The sequence below is a fragment of the Orcinus orca genome, chromosome 19 (genome assembly GCF_937001465.1).
Source record: "Orcinus orca chromosome 19, mOrcOrc1.1, whole genome shotgun sequence".
Classification (NCBI taxonomy): Eukaryota; Metazoa; Chordata; class Mammalia; order Artiodactyla; family Delphinidae; genus Orcinus; species Orcinus orca.
In genome coordinates, this window is record NC_064577.1 from 40,813,394 (window position 1) to 40,830,363 (window position 16,970).

General features: G+C 42.6%; 1 protein-coding gene across 5 annotated transcripts in view; it reads left to right on the forward strand.

The window, feature by feature from the left end:
- STAT3 (signal transducer and activator of transcription 3) overlaps positions 1 to 16,970 on the forward strand; it is a 64,485-nt gene that overhangs the window by 33,260 nt on the left and 14,255 nt on the right. For 4 of the 5 annotated variants that reach the window (XM_004282815.2, XM_004282817.4, XM_012537786.3 and 1 more), the window contains exons 2-11: positions 1,361 to 1,510; positions 2,706 to 2,850; positions 3,430 to 3,528; positions 11,383 to 11,478; positions 11,634 to 11,715; positions 11,899 to 11,993; positions 12,167 to 12,318; positions 14,657 to 14,815; positions 14,975 to 15,067; positions 15,942 to 16,001. In XM_004282815.2, the coding sequence (XP_004282863.1) occupies positions 1,383 to 1,510; positions 2,706 to 2,850; positions 3,430 to 3,528; positions 11,383 to 11,478; positions 11,634 to 11,715; positions 11,899 to 11,993; positions 12,167 to 12,318; positions 14,657 to 14,815; positions 14,975 to 15,067; positions 15,942 to 16,001 (1,109 nt within the window). In that variant the 5' untranslated portion in view covers positions 1,361 to 1,382. Of the gene's footprint in view, positions 1 to 1,360; positions 1,511 to 2,705; positions 2,851 to 3,429; positions 3,529 to 11,382; positions 11,479 to 11,633; positions 11,716 to 11,898; positions 11,994 to 12,166; positions 12,319 to 14,656; positions 14,816 to 14,974; positions 15,068 to 15,941; positions 16,002 to 16,970 lie in introns of those variants that run through there. The other variant, XM_049702492.1, reaches the window with a different exon arrangement.

Sequence of the window (16,970 nt, forward strand, 5' to 3'; positions counted from 1 at the left end):
TATGCTGTTTCTGTCCCCGCAAGAAAGAGAAGGAGAACAGCAGCACAGCCCTCTTGAATTCTGTAAGGACCCCAGATTCTGAACAGCTTGGTGATCATTTAACTTGCTGCTCTGAGAACACAAGACCTGTCGGTTTTGTCACCAGTTTGCCCAGTCCTTTTTATGAAAGGACCAGTAATTAGGTGCTTATTCATGCCTTCTCCAAGAAATAAATCAAGCACTCTAGTAAAGTGTACGTATTTGTATGTAGTCTACCTTTCAGTAAATGTTCTCACTGTCCCAGAGAACCATCTCAATATACTTTTTTTTTTTTTTTTGCGGTACACGGGCCTCTCACTGCTGTGGCCTCTCCCATCGCGGAGCACAGGCTCTGGACCCGCAGGCTCAGCGGCCATGGCTCACAGGCCCAGCCGCTCCGTGGCATGTGGGATCTTCCCGGACTGGGGCACGAACCCGCGTCCCCTGCATCGGCAGGCGGACTCTCAACCACTGCGCCACCAGGGAAGCCCTCAATATACTTTGATCCATATATACTTTAGTCTTTGGCTCCTACTCATAGTTATTTTTTACAGCTTCTTAAGACTACTTGGTCTGTATTGCTATTTCCATGACCCCAAGCTATTCAGAAAGAGGACTCAAGGTGGTTAGCTGGCTTGGCTTCTCCTTGAGCATTTCCCTGGGGTGTTCATGAACCTGGGGACAACCTGAATGCCTGGTTTTTAGCTTCTCTTCTTTCTCATCCCAGACTGAGACATTTTAGAAACAAAATTACTCTTTTTTTTGAGTGGGAGAATCCCAGGCAGGTCCTTGCTTATGTGTTTAAACCTGTAGTCTTGGAATTAGCTCTCTGCCCTCCCTGAACACCCATATCCCACATTTTGTTCTTAAAGATCAAACTTAGGTTTACTGTGTTTCTACCTCCCAGTCCACCTAAAAGGAGTGTAGAGTGGAAAGAAAGGAGCTCACATCTGTTGAGCATCTGTTGTGTGCTAGACACTGAGCTGGGTGCTCAAGAAATATTATCTCGGTAACCCTGAGGGGTGGGAATTATGGTCTCTGATAGAGGAGGAAATGGAAATCTGGAAGTTAAGTAATTTCTCAGCTTCACATACCTCTGAGAGATAATGGGTTCTAGAACATGACATCATGCCCACATTGTCATCCTGGTTTAGGAGAAAGGAGCTGCGACGGTTCCAGAGGTAGAGATTTGAATGTATATATATTGTTCTGAACTGGGAGAAACATGGAAGATCCTTTCCAAAGCACCTTCTATCCCTAATCACAGACCCGATGCCTGTGTTGGATAGATTGTTTCCCCTTACTGGGGCTTGTAGTGACCATATACACCTTTGGTTTGCAGTGTGACCCCCGATTCCAGCAGAATGGCCCAATGGAATCAGCTACAGCAGCTGGACACACGGTACCTGGAGCAGCTTCATCAGCTGTACAGTGACAGCTTCCCGATGGAGCTACGGCAGTTTCTAGCCCCTTGGATCGAGAGTCAAGATTGGTAAGTCCTTCCTGAGAAGCTCCCCAAATTGTTAGGTTTTAGTTTGAGACAAGAGACATGATCTGCTCTAACTTAACTCTTTGCTAACTATTTCGTTGAAAAGCTTATGGGTACAGGTGATGGGATAAAAGAGAACAGAAGATAGAGAGGTCATTTTAGTCTTGTAAAAACATTTTCTACATTAGAAGGGCATCTGGGCAGCTGTCTTCTGGCACATTGAAGCAGCCTGCTTGGTGGTAGATGTTTTGAAGCCTGACTTTAATCTCATTTGCTTGATGAGATGCTCTGTGTGTTCTGACACTTCAGGGACATGCTATAGATATATATAGATATATATTTTTTGAATTGGAGTATAATTGCTTTACAGTGTTGTGTTAGTTTCTGCCGCACAGTGAAGTGAATTTTTTTTATCTGAATGAGAATTCTGTCGTGGGTAAAAGTTTGGGTTCGTACTTCTGATTCCCCTTTCATTAAGGGAAAGAAACACAGAGTCAGAGAAATAGACTCGTTCATAGAGGAGATAATGGTACAGAATCTCAACAACTATTTCCTTCCCTTTTTTTTTTTAATATTTATTTATTTTATTATTTATTTATTTTGGCTGCTCCAGGTCTTAGTTGAGGCACACGGGATCTTTAATTGCAGCATGAGGGATCTATTCCCTGACCAGGGATTGAACCCGGGCCCCCTGCCTTGGGAGCATGGAATCTTACCCACTGGGCCACCAGGGAAGTCCCTCCTTCACTTGAATGTATTCAGATCCACCTGTTAATTTTGGTTTAATTCAGGCCCCTGACCTAGTTTTTCCAGAATTTGGTAAGGGGCCAGAGAGGTGATACAGAGATGTCAGAAGCAGGCCACCCTAGCTTGGGATGGCTTATTTGCTACTAAAAGTCTGACCACAGAGTTGACTGAGAATTTAAAGCAAAACAACATACCTGTTCACTCAAGTATTTGATAAATATAGAACTATGACAGTGGCTAATAGTATCTGGAATAATTGTTGATGATTTTTAAATGGATGACGTTTATGGTTGCTGAGCAGGATGCATCTAAAGTGATGAGTGGGTTGTAGCATCAGGTTTGCCTTGGGTTTTTTCCTCCTCGATGGTGATTTCTGCGTGCATGCGTGTGTACGTATGTGTGCGTGTGTAGGTTTCAGAAGCGTCATTCTTTATCCTCTTCCTTTTCCTAGGGCATATGCGGCCAGCAAAGAATCACATGCAACTTTGGTGTTTCATAATCTCTTGGGTGAAATTGACCAGCAGTATAGCCGCTTCCTGCAAGAGTCCAATGTTCTCTACCAGCACAACCTGCGAAGAATCAAGCAGTTCCTTCAGGTGTGATGAGAAACTGAACCCGCAGAGGAGGGCTTTATCTTTCTTTCCTGAAAGTTTCTTTTCTCATTTGGCTAAATAATGAGAACATATCTTGTACTTTAAATCCAAGGAGAAGTAACTAGCCCTCTGAGTATCGTTGCCTGAAATTCACTTCTTTGGTTCACTGAAATAATAATGTGATTGCTATGTTAATCGTGTTATGTTAGTATGTTAATAACATGATTGTGATGAGGGCAGATGACTAGGAAGATGACTCTTACTTTTCAGTGTTAAAGGTTTGACCATAAATGGATACTCCTTGACAAAGTCAGTTGCCTCCCTGTAAGACTGGGATAACACACTGTCCAAAGACAGACGACCAAGCCTTCTCTCAGTGAAGTACAGCCCCTCATTACTGCCTTTCTTCCTCTCTTCTTCCCTTCATCTCCCACTATTTGCAGCCAGGCTCTGAGGCCTTTGCTGTGTTGTTTCATGTAGTAAATGTCACACTTTCCCTAATTTATGAGGAAGTTAGCAAAGTTCAGTCCACATCTCCTCAGTCTACTGCCACTTTTCATTCTCTTTCTCTCCTACATACAGAGCAGATACCTTGAGAAGCCAATGGAGATTGCCCGAATTGTGGCCCGGTGCCTGTGGGAAGAGTCCCGCCTCCTCCAAACTGCAGCCACTGCAGCCCAGGTGAGGCCTGGGAAGAAACAAAGTGCTGTTGAAATGTGCTTCCTTTGTGTGATGTGCTTGCTCTTCCAGGGTCTTTAGGATGTGCACTGACCTATGGGGAGAAGTGGGTGTTCGGGGTTTTGGGGTTCTTTGGTTTTTGTTGTTGTTTGGGGTTTTTTTGGTTATTTTGGCCATGCCACATGTGGCATGTGGGATCTTAGTTCCCTGACCAGGGATCGAACCTGCGCCCCTTGCGTTGGAAGCACAGAGTTTTAACCACTGGACCACCAGGGAAGTCCCTGGGTTTTGTTTTATACAATGAAAATAACATTTTTTTCCTGCATGTAAAATGCATTCTACTTTTTAAGAAAAACTTTAAAACATTATAGAAAATTACAAGAAAGAAAGTTAAAAAACAAAGACCTGAAATGTCCCTCATTCCTCTTTTTTTTTTTTTAACATCTTTATTGGAATATAATTGCTTTACAATGTTGTGTTAGTTTCTGCTGCATAACGAGTGAATCAGCTATACGTATACATATATCCCCATATCCCCTCCCTCTTGCGTCTCCCTCCCACCCTCCCTATCCCACCCCTCTAGGTGGTCACAAAGCACCAAGCTGATCTCCCTGTGCCATGTGGCTGCTTCCCACTAGCTGTCTCTTTTATATTTGGTAGTGTATACATGTCCATGCCACTCTCTCACTTCTTCCCAGCTTACCCTTCCCCCTCCCTGTGTCCTCAAGTCCATTCTCTATGTCTGCGTCTTTATTCCTGTCCTGACCCTAGGTTCTTCAGAGCCTTTTTTTTTTTTTTTTTAGATTCCATATATATGTGTTAGCATACGGTATTTGTTTTTCTCTTTCTGACTTACTTCACTCTGTATGACAGACTCTAGGTCCATCCATCTCACTACAAATAACTCAATTTCGTTTCTTTTTATGGCTGAGTAATATTCCATCGTGTATATGTGCCACATCTTCTTTATCCATTCGTCTGTCGAGGGACACTTAGGTTGCTTCCATGTCCTGGCTATTGTAAATAGTGCTGCAGTGAACATTGTGGTACATGACTCTTTTTGAATCATGGTTTTCTCAGGGTATATGCCCAGTAGTGGGATTGCTGGGTCATATGGTAGTTCTGATTTTAGTTTTTTAAGGAACCTCCATACTGTTCTCCACAGTGGCTGTATCAATTTACATTCCCACCAACAGTGCAAGAGGGTTCCCTTTTCTCCACACCCTCTCCAGCATTTATTGTTTGCAAATTTTTTTGGTGATGGCCATTCTGACTGGTGTGAGGTGATACCTCATTGTAGTTTTGTTTTGCATTTCTCTAATGATTACTCACTCCTCTCTTCATTGTCTCTTCCCAGGAATCCAACATTAATAGTCTGATATATATCCTTTCATACCTTTCTCCAGGCTCCCATAAACTATAGAAAATACACACACACACATTATATTTAAATTGGTTTACTTTTCTGCATCTTGCTTTTTTCATTTAATTATGTCATGTAAATGCTTCTAAGTCAAGTAGTATAAAGCTAACTCACCTTATTTGCTGCATAATATTCTGTGGTATAGATCTGCTATAATTTATTCAGTTATTACCCCTTCGATAGACAGTCACTTCTTTCTGGGTTTTTTTTTTCCTCCACTGTAAACACTAGTGCAATGCCTCCCTATATATCTTTATATATTCATGCTTTGATTTCTCTACTATGGATTTCCAGGCATGGACTTGTTAGGTCAAGGGGTGTGTGCGTGTGTGTGTATAAAATATATATAAATTTTTTATAGATAGTTCTGGATTGCTTTCCCCAAAGGCTGGAACAGTTCACATTTGCACCAGAAGGATATGACAATGTATTATTCTTGGGAGCCACCTGGGGGGATGGTTTGGAATTGAATCATTCAGGTTCATATGCATTTCTCTTTGTGGTTAAGTTTGAGAATAATCTCACTAGAGCTAGAGATACAATTAGTTTAGGGAATAGGGATTATGTGATGCGAACAGACCCATTGGGGGAACACATATTGATATATGATAGTCATCTCTATCTATCTAGATCGTCTAATTTATTATGTGTATATGTGTATGCATATCCTACTGTGTGCTGGTTGTTATGGCCCCCTGCTTTAGAGGAGGTTGTGGTCTGGGAGAAACAGAAAGTCAAACAACTTTATAATGCAATAAAATACAAATTATTAAAATATACTAAAAAAGATGAAAAAACTTAATTAGATCAATAACCATAAAAATATATTGAAAAAGACTTGAAAAAATTACACTCCCCATCCCACCAAAAAAGCCAATAGGCCAGATGGTTTAAAAGTTTTAACAAACTTTTGTGGTACAAATTGTTCCAGTATCATTTAAACTCTTCCAAAGTGTAGGGGAAAAAACGAGATGTTTCCAGCTTATTTTATGAGGCTAGAATAATGCTAATATCAAGACCTAAAAAGACAGTGTAAGTAAAGAAAAGGTTAGGATTTTTGCATCCTGCTTAGTATACAAAGCATGGTTTATATTCTAGGAATGCAAGGGTGGCTTAACATTAGGGATTCTATTAATGTAATTCATTAAATTAGTAAGTTAAGAAGAAAAATTGTATTTTTGTTAGATGACAAAATTTAGTGTCCATTCTAGATTTTAAAAATAAGGAACTTTCGGGCTTCCCTGGTGGCGCAGTGGTTGGGAGTCCGCCTGCCGATGCAGGGGACGCGGGTTCGTGCCCCGGTCCGGGAAGATCCCACATGCCGCGGAGCGGCTGGGCCCGTGAGCCATGGCCGCTCGGCCTGCACGTCCGGAGCCTGTGCTCTGCGACGGGAGAGGCCACAACAGTGAGAGACCCGCGTACCGCAAAAAAAAAAAAAAAAAAGGAACTTTCTTAACAAAAAAAAGAATATTTGTCAGAAACCAAAGGGAACATGATGTACAGTGGTGAAGCACTAATCTCATTAAAAACAGTTACAAGATTGAGGGTACCTCCTGCCATTGATATTTTTCTGACAGATCCAGCCATTGTAATAAGACAGAAAAAGGGAGTGTTAATGTTGGAAAGCAAAAGACAAACTTTTAAAAAAACAAAACACAATTATTGGAACTAACAAGGGTTCAGAAAAGCGGTTGTGTTCAAGATAAATGTTTTAAGAATCAGTAGTTCTCTTATACAATAGCAACAATAACCTTCCATTACATGACAATGTAATGGAAGCAAAGATTTTCATAACAGGAAAGACAAATGTGTATGATATGCATATATTATTGAAATGTATGATAAAATGTCTAGAAGGATATATACCGAAGCATTAATGTTGTTGGTTACAGGAGACTTATTTAATTTCCCTGAGGTGTTTTCTTTAATATCGTATAATCAGGGAATTTTTTTTCTTTTTTTTCCCCCTTCTTTTAATAAAAATGTGGTAGAATACACATAACATGAAATTTACCATCCCTTCTTTTTTTCTTTTAGCTGTGCTGTGCAGCTTATGGTTGGGATCTTAGTTCCCCGACCAGGGATCAAACCCATGCCCCCTGCAGTGGAGGCGTGGAATCCTAACCACTGGTGCGCCAGGGAATTCCTGCATCTTAACCATTTTTAAGTGTACCATTCAGTAGTGTTAAGTTCATCACATTGTTGTGAACCAATCTCCAGAACTTTTTTCATCTTGCAAAACTAAAATTCTATATCTATTAGACTGTAGCTCCCCATTCCCCCTGGACCCTGGCACCACCATTCTAACTTCCTGTCTCTATGAATTTGACTACTCTGTGTACCTCATATAAATGGAATCATACAGTGTGTGTCTTTTTGTGACTGGCCTGTTTCACTTAGCATAAAGTCCTTAAGGTTTATCCATGTTGTAGCAGGTGTCAGAATTCCCTTCCTTTCAAAGGCTGAATACTATTCATTGTGTGGCTCTGTCACATTTTGTTTATTCATTCATCTGTTGATGGACACTTGGGCGGCTTCCACCTTTTGGCTATTGTGAAGAATGCTGCTATGAACATGGGTGTACAATTTTTTCTTTTATTTATTTATATTTATTTAAATTTATTTTTGACTGCGTTGGGTCTTCATTGGCACGGGCTTAGTTGCTCCGTGGCATGTGGCATCTTCCCGGACCAGGGCTCGAACCCGCGTCCCCTGCATTGGCAGGCGGATTCCCAACCCCTGCACCACCAGGGAAGTCCCCAGTTTTTTCTTTTTAAAGACAAAAATGTAGCAGGAACAAAGAAGAAAGCACATCTAAGTCTAATTGAGAGAGTCAGGAACGGCATCATACAGAAAGGAGAGGTACTGTTTGAGCCGAGACTCAATGCCTATTGTATGGGCATCAGGCAGATGGTAAGGAGACCACAGTGTAGGGAGAAAGAAGATCGTGTTCAGACAGAAACAGGACTGCATGTAATCTTGGGAGAAGTGTAGAAAGTTCAGCATCTGACTCGGTAAAGGAAGATAAGGTGGTCAAGGGCCACATCATGACAATCTTCTTAGTTACTCATACCTGGCAATTTGGCCTTGGAAGAGCGGTTTACCACAAGGGCCTTGGGCCCAGACCTCCTGGGTTTGAATGCCATAGATCTGCCACTTGCCGTGTAACCTCAGGCAAACTGTTGACTCTCTGTGTTCCTCCACTGGGAATGATAATAGCACCGACTTCATAGAATTAAATTAATTCCTGTGTGTAAGATGCATAGAACAGTACCTGACACATAAATACGAAATAAATGTTAACTGTTTTCTGTTGCTGCTGTCATCCTCCTCCTCCTCCTCCTCCTCCTCCTCCTCCTCCTCCTCCTCCTCCTCCTCCTCCTCCTCCTCCTCCTCCTCCTCCTCATCCTCCTCATCCTCCTCATCCTCCTCATCCTCCTCCTCACCACATCTGTAGGAAATGGGGACCAACTAAAGAATTTTAAGCAGAAAGCTGATAGGCTCGGATGTGGATGAGGGGGTAACTGATAATACTCACTGTTCAAGACTCGGGCGTCAGGGAGGTTAGCCAAATGGCACTTGTCTGTGTATCACTAGTTTGCTGTTGTGGAGAACCTTTATGTTTGCATCCTGTTCCATAAGATAAAAATAATCAATTTAAGCCCATTTGGATAGAGGCACCAACTTTGCCATGAGAGTTAGAAAAGCAGTAAGTGTCCCAAGAATGGTCCCAATCGTATTGATCAGGGGCTGGCAATCAACACCCAGGGCCCAAATCCCGCCTGCTGCGTGTTTTTGTAAATGAAGTGTTTTTGGAACACAGTCGCACACATTCACGTATGCACTGTCTCTGGCTGCTTTCACGCCGCAGTGGCAGGGCTGGGTAGTTATACAGTCATACAGACTGTATGGCCGACAAAGCCAAAAAATACTTACCACCTGGCCCTTAGACAAAAAGTTTGCAGCCCGTAATACAGAGCTACCTCAACCCAGGCCTCACTGTTGTTTTGTCTGTTTACATCATCTCGCATATTCCCACCTGCCTTTCGTGGGTAAAGCCCGAGGAGACAGGAAGACAGGTGAGTGTGATCCCTTGTCTCCCAGGGCTCTCAGTCTAATTGGGTGATAGGTGCACAAACACTTCAAGGGAGAAAGACGTAGAGGAGGATGTGAGTACTTTTGCTTCGAGAAGTTGAATAAGGTTTCACAGGGGAGCAAACATTTGCACCGGGTTTAAAGGTGAGTGAGTTCAGCTGTGCTAGGCTGAGTGGACAGGGGGCCTGGAGTCAGTGTGGAAACACGTTATGTGTGGGGAAGGGTGGGTAGTTTGCAGTGACTCAAGCACAGGGAGGGAAGGTTTCAGTTGTTGGATTGTGTGAAACATCTGTCTGTGCTGGGCTGAGACGTTTATACCTGGAAGCAGTGGGGAACCAATAGATTTTACTAACGTATCAGAAGCAGGTTTCTGTGGGTAATGACTGATCACGTCTATTTTCTCCCTGTAAGTGCAGTACCAATTTAGAAGTAGACATGGGAGTTGAATACAGATTAAAATATCAGCTGTATTGTTGGTAAACAAGACCAAATACGTGACTTGGTTGGGTAACCATGGGGGCTTTATTTATCTATCTATCTACTTATATTGTAGTATAGTTGATTTACAATGTTTCAGGTGTACAGCAAAGTGATTCACTTATACATGTACATGTATCTATTCTTTTTCAAATTCTTTTCCCATTTAGGTTGTTACATAACATTGAGCAGTGTTCCCTGTGCTATACAGTAGGTCCTTGTTGTTTAGATACCTGTCCCCTGGGTCAGGTCTTGGGGTGACAGACTGAGTTTGCAGGGGCAGCACTGCCCCAGTCATCCTTATGGAACTTCAAAGGCCACTCACTAATGCCCACTGAACAGAGACATAGGCCTCTAGAACTGCTTCTAGAAACCAAGCCCTTGCTTCTGCCCCAGGAGTGCCCCAGGAAGGCAAGAGTGGGAGGAGAGAGGCACCAGCTTAAGTGCTGGGCCCTTCGAAGATCTCCATGTGCTAGAGTCTTTCTCCCAACCTCACTAATCCGATGAGTCGCTCCCCCTGTGAAGAGAGTAAGGGTGGAGGTCGCCTTCCCAGAACTTCTAAGGGAAGTCTGTATCCTGTGGGCTTGGACAGGGTCCACTGGAAAAGGAGAGTATGGTTCCCTCTAAAGCGGGCATGTTTAGATCTATTTTGGAGACTTCTGGCAGCAGTGTAGAGAGCAGATTGGAAGTGAGCGAGATCAGATGCAAAGGGATCAACAGTCGGGGCTTGAACTGAGCCCGTGGGGCTAGAGATCAGTTGGAGAGATGACGGAATATAGAACCAGGAAGGTTTGGTGGCTCAGTGTGAAATCAAAGACAACCCAGAATTTCTAGTTTGGGAAACTGGGTATATAATGTCTTTCTTGGACTCTCAATTCAGTTCCATTGGCTGATATCTCCATCCTATGCCAGTAGCACACTGTCTTGGTCACTTGCAGCTTTTACATGGTCTTTTTTGTCTGAAGACGTCCTATTACTTTGACAAAACTTATTTGTAAGTTTCATGTGCAATTCGACCTTTTCAAGACACCAGCCTTCCCTTCTCCCCTGAGATAATATCTCTTGATAGGGAATTTCACCCTGGGACAAAACGTTTTTTTTTATTATCCCACAGAAATGTATTGGACACCCCCATGCTTTTTTTTTTTTTTGGCCGCACCTCCTGGCGTGCGGGATTTTAGTTCCTCGACCAGGGATCGAACCCTTGCCCCCTGCAGTGGAAGCATGGATTCTTAACCACTGGACCACCAGGGAAGTCCCCCTGCCCAATGCATTTATTTATTATTATTTTTAAATTTAAGTTTTATTTTATATTGGGATATAGTTGATTTACAATGTTGTGTTAGTTTCAGGTGTACAGCAAAGTGCTTCAGTTATACACATACATATATCCATTCTTTTGCAGAATCTTTCCCATATAGGTTATTAGAGAATACTGAGTAGAGTTCCCCGTGCTATACGGTAGGTCCCGCCCGATGCATTAAAATAGGCATCTAGCATCTGCTGTCATAAATTGTTGTGAAGTTTTTAATATATATACGTACCTAGAATGAGTTTTCTGAAGGTAGGGGCTGTGTCTTAGCTCAACATGTAGTCTCCTAGTGCAATACGTAGAGTGGGATTATAGTATGACCTAGAGGTAAAAAGCCAAGGATACAGGTAAAAGTGTGAGAGCTTTCTTGGCACCAAACCGACAGCACCTGGAGAGCACCGGCTGCCGTATAACCACCTTTCCCCTCACAATGGCAGCAGCAGCTCAGGCCAAGCAGGAAGGGTGGTGGGGGTGAATGGGGACTAGACAGAGCTGTTTTTCTCCCCGTATCTCCAGCATTCACATGTACATCGGCTCCCTTTTTTGGCAGCAAGGGGGCCAGGCCAACCATCCCACAGCCGCCGTGGTGACGGAGAAGCAGCAAATGCTGGAGCAACACCTGCAGGATGTCCGGAAGCGTGTCCAGGTGAAGCAGGTCTAGGGCAGGAAGACTTTCCTTGGGGAAGTTGCGTGTGGGTCCTGCCTGTATCTTCTGTGAGGTTTTTAATCCTATTCAGAAACTTCCTTTTCCCTCTCCCCAGGGAAATCCTTTTTACTTCTGTTTTGGTTTGTTTTAAACAGGATCTAGAACAGAAAATGAAAGTGGTAGAGAATCTCCAGGATGACTTTGATTTCAACTACAAAACCCTCAAGAGTCAAGGAGGCAAGTGAATATTAGAGACGTTAAAATGTCCCGTAGAAAGTGAGTTTGTGCTACTTGAGTCTCGGGACTTGCTTGTTCAGACTCAGGGGAGTGGGTGCTCAGGGGCTGCTGGCGCTTAAGGGAGCCTAGTTACTGAGGATAGGAGTATTCCGTCAGCTCAAGGAGTTTCTCCTTCCTTCTCAGATATGCAAGACCTGAATGGAAACAACCAGTCGGTGACCAGGCAGAAGATGCAGCAGCTCGAACAGATGCTTACTGCACTGGACCAGATGCGGCGAGTAAGAGCAGTGGACACCTCCACCTCCCTGTCTCACTCACGTGCAGGACTTGGGCATCTCAGGGAAGAACTTGCTTGTTTTCTAATGAGTTCCTTCTCTGGAATTGACTAAAGACTGTGGTGAGAGACGGTCTGAGGAAATGTTTTCTGACTTTGTTTTTGGTTTCCAACCAGAGCATTGTGAGTGAGTTGGCAGGGCTTTTGTCAGCTATGGAGTACGTACAGAAAACTCTCACGGATGAAGAGCTGGCGGACTGGAAGAGGCGGCAGCAGATTGCTTGCATTGGAGGCCCTCCCAACATCTGCCTAGATCGGCTAGAAAACTGGTAAAACAGGAAAGAGAAGTTTTTCCTTTCTTTTTAGAAAGCTGTGCTAAATTATGGTCAGAACTGCAGGCCTAAAGAGTCGCTACTACATTTCAGGGGTGGGGACTTTAACATACTCAAACTTAGTCTAAGGGTTAAAGCTTTTACTTTACTTGGACAATTTTTTTTAATGAAAATGTACTTATATTGCTATATTTTATTTTTTTAATAAATTATTTATTTGGGTTCTTTTTGGCTGCATTGGGTCTTCGTTGCTGCACGCGGGCTTTCTCTGGTTGCAGCGAGCGCGGGCTGCTCTTCGTTGCGGTGCTTGGGCTTCTCATTGAGGTGGCTTCTCTTGTTGCGGAGCCCAGGCTCTGATGCGCGGGCTCCAGTAGTTGTGGCTCACAGGCTTTAGAGCACAGGCTCAGTAGTTGTGGTGCACGGGCTTAGTTGCTCCACAGCATGTGGGATCTTCGCGGACCAGGACTCGAACCCATGTACCCTGCATTGGTAGGCGGATTCTTAGCCACTGAGCCACCAGGGAAGTCCCTATATTGCTATATTTTAAATATATTTGACTAATTGAAATAAAGCTTTTGGTTTAACTGTATTTAACACGTGGACTAAATTTTAAATTTTAGTTACTTTAATACTCTCAAATGACATGCTTTCTATAAGGGGAAAAAGTTCAAATACAGGATATTAATAAAGAGAAGAAAAGACTTTAAAGATCAAATCATGCAGAGGTACTTAGAGTTAAAATTTTGGTGACTGTCACTCTAGATATCTGTTGTATATATAAAGATAGAAATCTGTACATTTCACATTAGTAGGATCGTTCTTTATATGCTCCTCTATAATCCGCTCTTTTACTTTCATTCATTCGGAAAATCTTGATGGAGCACCCTTGATGTGCAAGGCCCAGAGATGAATACGCTGCACCAGCTTAAACTGGGAGAAACTTGACATGAAAGGGAACCCAGATACACAGAGCATGAAACTGGAAATTTAGGACAGCTCTACATGAGATGCCTGTTTGTTCATATCCTCACTAACCCTGAGCTTTGCTGATTTACTGAGAGCAGTTTTAAATGCTTCCTGATCAGGGAACCAAAAAGCTTAAGTCCTGGGAATGGAGAATGTAGATGCCAGAAGGGAGTCAGTGAGCTCAGAAGTCCTGGTGCCGTCCTCCCCCGCCCCTTGCCTTCCACCTTCTCTCTTTGGGGTCTTTACTAAACTAGTCGGGGGCCATCAAAGAGAGGCACTAATATTCTCCATTCCTGGGGACAGACTTAATCAGCCTTTGTCTCCCTCTCTACTTTATCTATATGCATGTTATCAATATTTTGAAACATAATATCACATCCTTTGATCCACGGTAGGTGAGGTTGAAAGGGCTCCTGGGGATCATGCAGTTCAACCCCCCTTCTCTCAGGCAAGGGGACACCAAGGCCCACGGGAGTGAAGGGACCTGGCCAAGTTCGCACAGATAGTGAGGGACAGAGCTGGCTCAAACCCATCTTCCTGGGCTGTCTGATGTCCTGCGCTTCCCCAGTCCTCACATTTGGGTACAAAGACAAGTTAGGCTGAGGAAAGTGAGCACCAAATTCCTTATTTCATGTTCTCCATATCTGGGTTCTAATGTTTGTCACTTTCCAATGGTAACCCGATTAATGCCTCCTAGTGGCATAAGTTTTGACACTTCTTCCTCTATGCCTGCCTTCCTCTTTGAAATGTAAAATTTTAGCAAGGCACTGTTTTAAAAAGGCAAAATAGGGGGCTTCCATGGTGGCGCAGTGGTTGAGAGTCTGCCTGCCAATGCAGGGGACACGGGTTCGTGCCCCGGTCTGGGAAGATCCCACGTGCCGCGGAGCGGCTGGGCCCATGAGCCATGGCCACTGAGCCTGCGCGTCTGGAGCCTGTGCTCCGCAATGGGAGAAGCCACAACAGTGAGAGGCCTGCGTACCACACACACAAAAAAAAGAAAAAATTAAAAAGGCAAAGTAGGGAATTCCCTGGCAGTCCAGTGGTTAGAACTCAGCACTTTCAGTGCCAGGGACCAGGTTCAGTCCCTGGTCAGGGAACTAAGATCCTGCAAGCCACACAGCATGTACAAAAAAACCCCCAAAAAAGGCAAAAATAAGTTTCCCTTTTCTAATCTAATGCTGCTGAACTGTACATTTAGAAATGGTCAATTTTATGCTATGCATATCTTCCCACAATGAAAAAAAATGCCCCTTTCTTATGTCAGGGGACTGCGTAGAGGTGTTTATACCTGTTGTATTCCCTTCCCCTTCTCCAACTCACCTGTGTACACCCACTTAGGTAACTGGTATCTTACTTATTTTATTGGCAGGATAACCTCATTGGCAGAATCTCAACTTCAGACCCGCCAACAAATTAAGAAACTGGAGGAGTTGCAGCAGAAAGTTAGCTACAAAGGGGATCCCATTGTACAGCACCGGCCAATGCTGGAGGAGAGAATCGTAGAGCTGTTTAGAAACTTAATGAAAAGGTAACTTAGAGTCCCTGTCCCTTTCCCCCATCACCCCCGCCCTCCACCCCCCCTTCCCAAAATGTCATTGAACAAGAGATTGGCTGACTTCCGAGGAACAGGACAGGGACTGGCCCACTGAGTTGTGTGTGAACCACTGCCCTTCTCTTTCCCTTCCAGTGCCTTCGTGGTAGAACGGCAGCCCTGCATGCCTATGCATCCCGACCGGCCATTAGTCATCAAGACCGGTGTCCAGTTTACAACTAAAGTCAGGTGAGCCACGGAACCTCCACTTCTGGCAGATACTGTATCAAGGGTCACTCTCAGGGCCAGAACAGAGCTGGTGGCCAGGGTTGTTCTGTATCCGCGTCGCAGGCAGTACTATGATGGGTATGGAACTTGTTGGCATGATATCAGCTTGCTCTTTGATTCTCCTGTCAAAAGCTGAAGAATGGTAATCTTTTTGAGGTTACCTGGGCATATTCCTATGATTCAGGCCCATTGTATTCCTAAGATTCCAGGCCTAAAGTCTTAAGCCATATAGAATCTCCATCTCTCCTGCAAAAGGGGCAGAATAATGCCAGTTATCTTTTGTTCTTTGAGCCTACTTTCCCCTGAGGATTTTAAGGGAAAGAGTAAAGCTTAGTGATAATAGAAGCTAAGAGGCCACAGGGCAGATGGGTGAGGGGCCTGCAGGTGGAGCGTTACTTTCACATTCAAGTCAGAACAGGTAAGCTGGGGTTTGCCCTTCTGCAGTGAAATTTCCCTCCTCAGAAAGGTAGTATGGTGTTAGGTTTCAGGTTTAATAGAAAGAATACCACCTGCAGAGCATGTATTCCTGTAATATTTTTCATGAAATGGCTTTCATTATCCTTTGGTGAATCTCTCACAACTTTATCTAAGTTCTTAGGCTTTCTTTCAGTCCCTTTTGGCCTGATGCTTGACTTAAGGTCAAACCCAGCACTCGTGGGAAGAGGAATTTGGGATTATGACTTACCTCTTTAGAATTGAAGAGTTAACGAATTTTATATTACTTCAACTAGAAGTTGCTGGGGGAGCCTAGTGACTTTTTTTTTTTAATTGGATGTTTTTTCTTTGCTCTGAAACTTTTTTTTTCTTTCTTTCTTTCTTTTTTTTTTTGAGATAGATTGCTGGTCAAATTTCCTGAGCTAAATTATCAGCTTAAAATTAAAGTGTGCATTGACAAGTAAGTACTCCTTATCTTAGCTCTTTTTTTTCTTTTTTTTCAAATGAGGGACAGAGAAATGGGAACTTTTACAGACATCATGTGAACTTAGAGGCTTTATCTTCGTTCAGAGATCTTCGTTTCTTTAAAAAGTTTTCAAAAGCCTTGCTGTGCATTGTCATTTATGTGCCTGAACAAAACCACGAAGCTGGCGGTACAGATTTGAGTTGCGATTGCTATTGTGACCTCGAGTTCCTCTTTTTCTTTATTCATTTTTTTACTTATAAATGTAATGTATGCATATTATATAAAACTGAGAATATATGGGAAAATTGATTTTTGTTGCTGTTTCACACTTTACCACATAATGGAATCCTTTTCAGAATTTGACAGTACCTTTAAAAAATTAAAATGCACTTACCCTCTGAAAAGATTAAAAAAGAGAAAATGTAGGTGATATAATTGTTTATCTGGAAATTTCATGAAAATGAATTGGAAAATAGTTACTAATGAAATTAGGGACTTGAGGAAGGTGGTAAGTTTAATAAATAAATAAATAAGCAAAAATTGATTACTTTAACCATAAATTAGCATCAACCAGTTAGAAATTATAATAGAAAAATGATCTCACAATAAGCAACAAAAATAAAAAATATATGGTGATAAACTTAACAGAAATATTTAAGACCTACTTGAAGATCACTGTGAAAGTTTAGTGAGGAAGTGACTTTTTAAAAATGAGGCGATAAGTCATACTTCTGGATTGAAGACTTTTAATTTTATTATAAAGATGTTGATTCTTCCCAGTTAATATAGAACCAACCAAAACGTGAATAGGATTTTTAAAAACTCTTGACTTGCTTTTCAAGTTATATCTTAGATGAAAAAAATAAGCAGAGATAGTTTTTAAAAAGGATTTGTTTATTTTTAATTGTGATAAACATAAAATTTACCATCTTAGCAATTTAAAATCTTGCCCCAAATACTTCT